At 32.8% G+C, this 10,508-nt stretch overlaps 1 protein-coding gene across 2 annotated transcripts; it reads right to left on the bottom strand.

Annotated features, from left to right (window-relative positions):
• Nucleotides 1–948: 948 nt before the first annotated feature.
• Nucleotides 949–9,796, bottom strand: LOC103690913 (vomeronasal type-2 receptor 116-like). Of its 2 annotated transcripts, none has more exons than XM_087609892.1 (6): nt 9,591–9,796; nt 6,671–6,953; nt 5,405–6,208; nt 4,328–4,552; nt 2,998–3,121; nt 949–1,832 (listed from the first exon to the last, which is right to left on the bottom strand). In XM_087609892.1, the coding sequence occupies exons 1-6, from the start codon at nt 9,794–9,796 to the stop codon at nt 949–951; spliced, it is 2,526 nt and encodes an 841-aa protein (XP_087466018.1). The 2 variants fall into 2 exon arrangements, with proteins under 2 accessions (XP_087466018.1, XP_087466017.1); XM_087609891.1 differs by having other exon boundaries at nt 6,671–6,963; nt 9,592–9,796.
• Nucleotides 9,797–10,508: the final 712 nt, after the last annotated feature.

Raw genomic sequence — 10,508 nt, 5'->3', positions numbered from 1 at the left:
TCTAAAGTATTTTATATGTTTTCAGACTTCACTGACCAAATTTTGAAAATGGTAATTTGTACTACATTATTTTTCTTATCAATTTTTCTCAGTATATGAGACACTATTACATTTTGTAATGATATGGTGTGTTTTCATATAAAGATCAAGAGCAGGCAAAATCTGACCCCCATACTCCTTTTCATATACTGTACTATTCTTAGTATGTTATTTGATATTCTGAATATCTTAATAGTATATTATAAATCTATTCCAATATCTCATCCATAATATATGGCAATCCAATTCTCACATAAGGCAATTTACCAATTAGCTGATGTTTTAATTTCTGTTGCTGTGAAAAACACCTTGGTCAAAACATATATGAGAAAAGTGTTATTTCCCTATGTACCTTGGTCACCCTTAATTGAATGAAGCCAAGAAAAATAACATGGATGAAGGGATTCAATGATAGACCATGGAATAATGCTGATTACTGGCTTCCTGTCCATCCTATGACAGTTTTCTTCCTTATAACTCCCAGAACATCTTGCTTGGAAGTTGTCTTGCATACATGGAGCGGAATCAACTTATATTAATCTGTAATTAAGAACATTTCTTAAACACATATCTACAAATCAAAGTGATTGTAGCCTCTCAGTAATGGATATTTCCTGTTCTCAATATGTTTAGGCTTCTGAGAGCTATCAAAGTGATTGTAGCCTCTCAGTAATGGATATTTCCTGTTCTCAATATGTTTAGGTTTCTGAGAGCTCATTTGCCACCAAAACTTACTAATTGATATTGCTTTAGGCAGTGCTGTTCTGTGTTACAAATACTAGGCCTAGATATTACTTAATTTCCTTTGATGATTTATGAACACTTTTGTTAAGACAAAGCAAAATAGATATGTTGAGCATCATCTAAAATTTTAAAACTCTCAAAGGTTCGATAAAGCAATTTATCTTTTTATTTCTGAAGAACATTTAAATCTGGTCGAAGTAAAAGAACATAACACTTTTGGATAAATATGCACCCTAGCAACCCTGCACTAGAAGCCAAGATGGAGAAAACCTCCACAACAACCAAAACCTTCCCCCTGGTGCTGTGGTAGACAGGGAGGAAGGTGATCCAAACACTGTAGAACACCAACATGCTGAATGTTAGGAACTTGGCCTCATTGAATCTGTCAGGAAGGTTCCTAGCCAAGAAAGCCACAGTGAAGCTCCCCAGAGCCAAGGAGCCTAAATATCCCAAGACAACGTGGAAGGCAATGACTGAGCCTTTGTTGCAAGTGATGATTATCTTTCCATGTTCAGATTGTATATCTCTGTCAATAAATGGAGGAGATGTCACCAACCAGATTCCACAGAGAACAAGTTGGATTAGGGTACAAATGGGAATGAGCAAGTTAGTTGCCCCTTTTATCATCATCTTTCTTATCCTTCTCCCTGGAGTAGTGAGCTTGAAAGCTGTGACCACAGTTATTGTTTTGGCCAACACAGTAGAAATAGCAACTGTGAAAAATATTGCAAACGTGGCCTGCTGCAGGATGCATGTGGCCTGGTTGGGATGTCCAATGAAGAGCAATGAGCAGAGAAAACAGAAGACTAGAGATATGAGCAGGATGTAGCTGAGAATACGGTTATTGGCTTTCACAATGGGAGTATCCCTGTACTTCACAAAAGTGACTAGTACTAGAATTGTGATGGCTGAAAAGGACAGGGCCATGCAGCATAGAGCCATCCCCAATGGATCTTCATAAGCGAGAAATGTCACAACTCTTTGGAGGCACTCGGTTTGTTCTAAGTTGGCATATGAATAATCTGGACATCTCACACACTGCTCCATATCTGTTGGCAAAGAAAAATAATCCCTTATAAGGTATCATAATCATGTAGTTAATAATTATATATTTGTTTTTTTCAAAGGATATGTCAATAAATAATTTGGGGTTGAGAATATATTACACTCATTATTGCTTCAGGGACTAATTACTTATGTTTCCTGTCTATTAACCTATGCTTTGTGATGGAACAAATCATCATCACAAAAATTGGAAAAGTTATCACTTAAAGAAAAATGAAATAAAAATATGATGAATACTAATATGCATAATATCAATTTATTTTATATCTCAATCCATAAATTTACTATTCAGAGACAAGGGTTGTATGCTGACTTATTTATTGATGCTGGTGGATGTAAAACATTATGTATTTTGTTTGCTTTGAGTATTGTACACTTTGTGTCTACATATAGGCTTGTGAACATACAATTCCTCATTCAAAAACCGTTTGTGTATAGGAATATTTTCATGCTTGAAGCCGTATGTCTCATTAACTTATGCATGTCCTTCTTGTTGTGGTACAATTTCTTTTCCCCCAACTACACTTTCCATGGTTATGGCTATAGAAGGTTATGGCATGAAGATTATTGATATTGACATTCATCCCGCTTTCCTTATTTAGGCTGTGATTAATGATAAGCACTCTCCTATTTTTTGTTGCATTCTTGATATCTTCACTCTTTTTCTAATTCTTTGATAGGAAACGCCTAATCCTTTATGTCATGTAAGCTCTTAAAATATGTTTCACTAGAGAACACTTGTTGTTCTGAGCATCTTGTCTTTGTCAGGGACTAAGCTTGGTGACAGAAAGTTTGTGGACTGTACATGTAGTCAAGATTCTTTGTACAAAGGATCAAAGAAGAATATACATCAGCTTAGGTTATGCCTAAAATTATCTTTTAAAAAATGTTAGACATGTATGTCCCCCTAAGCATTTTCTGCATAGTATAAAAGCATTAACCATTATATTCTGAGATACATGGGTTGTTTTTGGAATAAATTGCAGGTAATTAACTGGGTCCAAGGGAAACTGATATTATTTAACCAATTAAATTTTGAAACATGGAGATTTTTGGGCTATAGTTTCCATCTAGGACATATCATATTTCTTGTTTGTAAAGAGAAGATATTCAAATTCAGCAAATTTTTCTCTGCAAGCAAGCATGTACCTGTATCATTGGCAATCTCATTTTCTTGGCACTGGACACAATCAAAGCAGCAGTCGGCTGTTTGTTTCTGATGACTTTTTCTGAATCCTGCAGTACATGTCTCACTACACACTGAGGAGGGAACCTGAGGCAATACACATACAGACACACAGACACACAGACACACAGGCAGGCACACACATATCAATATAAATTATATATAATAATATATGTATACATGAAATATGGACATTATAAATGTTATATAAATATGTATTTAATATGTATATCTGTGTGAAGATCATGAATACATCATATATAAAATGAACTATAGATTAATATTTTGGAATTTAACAGATGTATTCCTCTGAAAATTTATTATTTTATATTACCCTGAAATGCATTGAACATCATACAATAATTTGTGTCATGAATATTATATATGCAACATTTTAGGTGTTACAATTTAAATTTTCTCCTTGCTAAAGTGATTAATTCAAATGTAACTTTTATGTGGCATCAGTTTTTCTCTTAAAAACTGATAAATAAAATAATAAGAACACAGAGTTGTATGGAAAGAGAAGGTAGGATATCTCAAGTAGACTTGTTCAATAAATAAGAAAAAAGTATGTCATATAAGACTCTCATACAATTAATGAACTTTTCCTAAGTGTAAAAGAAAACATTTAATCCCCATTCCATCCCACCCCCCCTGCATCTATTAAAGAGCTCCCCAACAATCTGGCCACTCTGGCCTCAATGATCTAACATTTTCATATTCTGTGTCATGCACCCTTCACAGGACCAAGGGTCTCTCTTACTCTGATGACAGATGAGGCAATATTCTGCAGAGGAGGGGAAACTGGGAAGGAGGATAATATTGAAATGTAAATAAGTAAAATTAATAATAAAAATCTATAAATTAAAAAAAGTTTTAATCTAGGAAAATACTTCTCATAATGAATCTATGCTATACTTAATTAAGCTAAAACTATGTTCATACATAATCAGTTTATATATAGTTTATATTTAGTTACAATATATATGTGTATATATATATACATATGTATGTGTGTGTGTATGTGTTTAACTGTACATATTGCTATAAATTTAAAAAAATATGTTTCTGTAGGGTAGGGTAAATAGTCATATGGATGCAATTGACCATAGGATTCAGAGTCCTTTGATCCCTGTAACCAGATCAAATGAATTTCAGTGTCATTAAATTTTGGTGCTTGTAACTGAGAATGGTCATTTGCAAGAGTATTAATTGGTCTTGACCACAGGGAAATTGTTGAGTGCTTCCCATTTTAAAATTTAGATATCTTTAAAAAAATTGTAGTGTACCTACCAATATATCTCCTGTGACCCACTCCCAATCTTCAGATATATGAAGTTGTTGACTCTGTGGCAAACAAGGAAAATAGCTTCCTATTTTCACTTTTAATCCAAGGTCTTTTGGAAAATTCCAAATGATGAAAATGTCATACTTGGCACACTGATTTTCCTTATGATTCATGTTCACCAACTCTCCAACAGGGTTAGTAAATACCCTAGTTTTCAGCAAAGAAGCCACCTGAAAGAGATGAATCATTATATGATTCCAAATGCATATCAATACAGAGAATACCAAATTGAGAATGTCCCATAATTTTTTAATGTCTTTCAGAAAATACAGGTATATTATAGTAACCCCATGTAGTAAAATACACAATGCTGTATTATTACAAGTTATAATTACATGTTATATTGTATAATTACAATTTAATATACTTCACATTAATTGTTGGTGGTTAAGGAAGCTAGAATAAATGACTACCAGAGAACAAATCACATGGTATGTGTGTGTATGTGTACACATGTTTGTCTAAAATAATATTTAAAAGCTAAAGCCAAATATGTAAGAAAAAAGGGGGAGTTATAAAATATGGAAGTTTTGGAAGTAAAGAATGGTAGTGGGTCAATCATGGACATACTGCATAGATGTATGAAATACCCATTAACTTAATGAAATGTGTACTCTTAATCATACGTGTTGTTATAAATATTATTAATTTAAATGAATAGCTATTATCAGAGCACATGTACTCATTTTTGAGAAATCCTTCTTGAGAAAAATATTCTAGGCTAGTTATCACTTAAGTATTTTATGATGAAACTCTTGGCTCCTTTTAAATTTTGAACTTATTTGGTTAAATGTTAAAACAAATTTTCACATAATTCACTTATATTCATGAAAATGTATTGTCTCCTATTAAAACTTATCACTGTGCATGATATATATCCATGTAAAAAATTCATTTTGGAGTTTTGCAGTATAGAAAACTTTATACCAAGAGTTAACCTGTAACAAATGTATGTGAACTTCTCAGTGGCCTGAAAGGTGACATTGCTATATCTAAGCATAATGAAATGTAAGAAACGTTACCTGGTGACAGTTAGTGAATAGTCCTTTGGGTTTGGTCATTTCCTGAGACTCTACTTGTTGAAAAATGAGTTCGTGATAGGTGTGGGCCACAGCATACACAGCATTATACAAATTGTAACCTTCTTCACTCAGGACCATGTCAAATGTGTGCTGTGTTAACCATTCCAATGGGTTTTTCAACATAAAAAAATCCAATTTCTTCTTGTTCTTTGAGATTGAACAGTTAAAATGATTCCACTGCCCCATAGACTGAGAAATATCTACTGGATACTTGGATGTGTTTATTGTTTGCATAAAATTTCTAAATATAGCGATGTCATTGTGGTGCTGGGCAAAAATGACAGTCCCGTGGAAGAAATCAAGGCTGAAATCTTTATCATATGTGATGAAATCCAATTGTGAGGTTGTGATCCAGATTCTCCGTGCAACTAAATATGCCCATCTTGCAAAGCTGAGTTCTAGAGTGGAGATCATTTTGCCATAAATGATAACTACCTTTGCTGAAGATGTCATAAGTTGTTGGTCATAAATCTTAAACTTTGTGTTGTATAACTGAATGCTTTCTGGGATCATATTCACAAAAGCTAAACAGATCGCATGCCTTTGTATTTCTTCTCTCAAGTCTGAGTGAAACTGAATACCTTGGTCATCATCTGTGATGACCAGTCCTATCCAAGTCCATTCAAAATGAAACATCAAGGAGACCATGCCATGGAGCAAATATGTGTTCTTGGTTGCTATCTGATAGATATAGGGAAACTGGTCATGGTTACTCAGGTTAGGATTAAATGGTCCAAAGAAAATCTAAAGAGTATAGAAGAGAGGATGAAACATCCACATGAGGAAGATGATTGTTAGGAGGTTTGGACATAAATACAAGTAATGCAACTCACCGTTCAGAACTCAGATTGAGGGTAGTAAGATTACACAATACATATCATAGATTTTTACTGATATAGTCTAGAATATATCAAAACTGTATGTTCTAGAAAACAGCTTTTCCTGTTCGCCCTGTATAGTTATACAATTTTGTATCTCTCTCTCTCTCTCTCTCTCTCTCTCTCTCTCTCTCTCTCTCTCTCTCTCTCTCTCTGTGTGTGTGTGTGTGTGTGTGTGTGTCTGTGTGTGTGTGTGTGTGTGTGTGTGTGTGTCTGTGTCTGTGTGTTTAGCAGCATACCTACAAATGCATGGGGTCCAAGTTTTCTTGTAGGCACATGTAAATGGAATTTAAAAGTTGGTATTTCGTCCAGTGTCACACATTATTACCTTTGGTGCCCGTGAATTAACTGAAAGTTTTAAGGAAGTTTTCCATGATGGTCCTGTAAGTTTTACATCACAACGTTTCTTTCTTCCACAGTTATAATTAAGTAGATCGAAATAGTTGTTTTGATGTAAATATGCTTTATCCAGAACTCCCATTGTATCTTCACACATACCAAAAATGAAGGAAAATATCAAAGACATGTTGGATAAAAGATAAGGATTCTTGTTTATCTCATCAGTAGCAAAAAACATTACCAGAAAAAATTCATATTTTCTTGCTGGTATTCTAAAACCAAGCATAATGATGATTAAGGGAGATGCTTGAAAAAGAAACTTTCAATTGCAATTAAGTTTGTATCACAATTGCATTCTATATTTCTGTCTAAATGTCATGAAATAAGTCTCATAAATTAGAGATCTTAAGATTTGAATACAATGTAAAAGTTCATAGACCCATGACAATAACCTGTGATAAATTTTGTAACTTTGACAGTCAATAAGGGGACTATTGTACCTCTGAATACCATCTTCTGACTACATTAGCATCCAATTGATTAAGACTGTTATAATATATCTTGGAGATATAATTCCACAAATACAAAATAAAAAGCATGACATAAACGACGCATGAAATACATAACATATTTGAATTATAATTATAGTATTTAAATGTAATTTATATTAAACATGTTAATAATTTTAATTATTTTTGAATCATATATTACATCAAAAATTTTGTTCAACTTCTGTGTTCATGTACTTTTTAACCCTAAAAATATCATTAATGCATATTTAAGAATTTCTATTGTTTATGATCCTATACCAAATGTTGCATAATAAATTGTATCAAAATTCAAAATAATTTTTGAGTATCAAGCAGAGTAAAAGAACATAAAAGATTAAAAAGTGAATCATTTAGAAATATATTCCAAAGCCCTTATATAATAATACCTAACACAGAGTAAGTATATGCAAAATGAATTATGTATCTGTGTAAATTATCTAGCAATCAGTTTACTTCAAAAGGAGTATCAGTGTTTTGAGGAGAGAAATTATTATATCAGTAAGAACATTTTTCAAATTTCAAATTAGGAATAACTCGTTGGAATTATACAATATGAAAATGCTAATTTTATGCATAGCATAGCAGGAAACATTATCAATAATGTTTCCTTGTTCATAGAACATGCATTTAATAATTTCAACGGTTAATATTCATTAAACAATACATATTTAAAGACATCTTTTACTTAACTTTATTTATTCATTTCAAGTACATAAAATGATGCAATATATTGTGCAACCTGAATATTATCCTTTTGGTTCCTATACATGTCAACATGAAGTCAACGTTTAGTGTGTTGCTACTATTTTAATTTTGTAAAAGTGGATTGAAATTTCTCTTAACACTTCAGGTCTCCTAATTCTTTAATGTCCTGTAATAGATGTCTGAACCCTAAGAAATTCTTTCATTTCAAATGTGTTCCTCTGCCCAAGCATAGTTGGCAGTTCATCTGCTCATCTGTTACTATTAGCAAATACCTCTCATCAGGATTAAAACACCAAACAGGCTCTTTTGCTGAAATTTTCACTTTTAATTGACTGTTTGAATCTAAGTTTTTCTTTCTAAACCTTAAACGTGTATTGATACAATTCATATATTTGTTAATTTAAATTTTATAATGACTTGTAGAAGTGTCACTAAAGAGAATGTCCACTATTTTTTCCAATGAGATCTAGAATGATACAGAATACATCAGAAATTGAATTTCTACTGACCTAACACAGAATTACAATAATGTGAAGCCACCACTAATATCAAAGTGTACAAAGTATACTGTTGCTAACAATTAGAAAATATTTTGTTTAACTCGGAAAGACACAAAAATTGAATAAAAAATGGGATGAGAGTCAGGGATAGAAAAGTGCAGAAAACTTCAGTTTATGAAAGACTGAAGCCACAAGCTCGTGGATTAGTTAAAATTTGAGTGATTTCAACATCCCTTCTCTCATGATTTGCAGGCACAAATGATAACATCTCACACTTGGAATCTAAGAATTATGTAGCCACATTGAGAACAGCTTCTTATCAACAAGAAATACATTTATTCTCCTAGATTTTCTATAATGTTACATTGTTTTAAAATTAAGAAAAATATTGAATATCTATATGATGCAGATAATAATTCTAGTATGTGACTGAGTGTTTGCATCACTGGATGAAAAGATATTCTGGTAACAGATTAAGAAATCTGGCAGGCATTTTCCATATTCAGTGACAGCTCCAGAATGACAGGAGGGGCTCATTTAAAGAGTATTTTGTAATGCAAGGTATACATACATACATATATATATATATGTATATATACATATATATATATGTGTGTGTATATATATATATTCTTAAGTATATATGTAATAATATGCATTTAATCATATATAGTAGACATCCTTCCACCACAACCACCACACATGTTTCAATGTCTGAGTGTATGCTCAACTTTTAGAGGCCAAAATTAGATAACCATTTTATTGAGGCCTTTTGATGCATGCTTATAAAGGAATGGTTGGCAGAAAATTGAAAAGAGGCAATGATGCAGTCTCTTCATATTGAGATTTTGCCAAAAGTGGGAATTATGAACTCAAGGTAAAGGTAAAAAAGTATTTCAACGTATATCAACAAAGATTCAAGAGATAGAATCCAGTTTCTCACGTTTTCCAGCTTTGTGAACTAGAGCCAATGTAGTAAAGCTAACATAAACTGTGTCACATTTGAAAGTATCAAAACATTGACTGAAGTTATAATTAATTCTGTGGATCCTAAAGTTACAAGGGGAAAAACAGGACAGGACCTTACAGGCTGTGTACAGTTATATACTTCTAATTCATAATATTGAAACCAGAAATAAAGGTAGTACCTTACCTAAAATTAATAATGTGATTATAAAAATTTTCTTCAATAGGGCTCTCAAGTGTAAAAAGGACAAAACCACAGTCATTTTGCAAATCTCCATCATTAATTTCTCTCTTCTTTATCCTCCAAAAGCAATTGGGTTCAGTCAAACTGCTCAAAATGAGACAAAACTGCAGGGAAAAAAAGCCAATAGTGAAAGCACACAGCTTCTTCATGTCTGCTAGGATCTAGCATGGAGCAATTGTGAAACCTGATTCTTATGCAGGCAAACATAACACACACATTTACACCAGTTTGTATATTTTAAGGCTTCTGCTGACGGGCGATCCACTTAATTATATTCAAGAGTTTCTTTCCGTTTATCATATGTTCTGCTCCCTGGATACAATGGAAAAATTCTGGCCTCAAGCTCTACATCTGAGGTCTGAAAACTTTTGATCAAAACATTTCCAAAAACATGTTTTGAAGATAATATTCTCCATCCACAGCTGCCATGATTTCATTAACATCCATGCCATAAATATTTGAAAGGGCAATTTTCTCTTGAACAGCCTTCATCAGACCATGTGTCAACAGCAATATTTATGAACCCAATAGATTTCCTCAGAACTTTTATAGTAAGACAAGAGTTGAGAAGTTATAAATGTTCCATATCATTTGGACTTTGAGTTGAATCATGGAACATTATGTCTTTCATTCTCTGGTTTAGGGAAGGGAAGTTTCACATTCAACATTGAGGCAGGAGTTGAGCATTTTCACAAAATCCCCTTAAGCTTCTCATAATTCTTGTGATCTGGAGAATATGTCATTATGCTAAATCCAATAATTCCTGGAATCATACAGATTCAACGTACATCCTGACAATATCAATTCCTATGCAGACATTTAATGGGTTGTAATGCTGATCTCTTGCCTGATAATCAGTTC

The sequence above is a fragment of the Rattus norvegicus genome, chromosome 1, assembly GCF_021556685.1.
Source record: "Rattus norvegicus strain SHRSP/BbbUtx chromosome 1, alternate assembly SHRSP_T2T, whole genome shotgun sequence".
Taxonomy (NCBI): Eukaryota; Metazoa; Chordata; class Mammalia; order Rodentia; family Muridae; genus Rattus; species Rattus norvegicus.
Note: the sequence above shows the minus strand (reverse complement) of the source record. Positions and strands in the feature narration are given on the sequence as shown.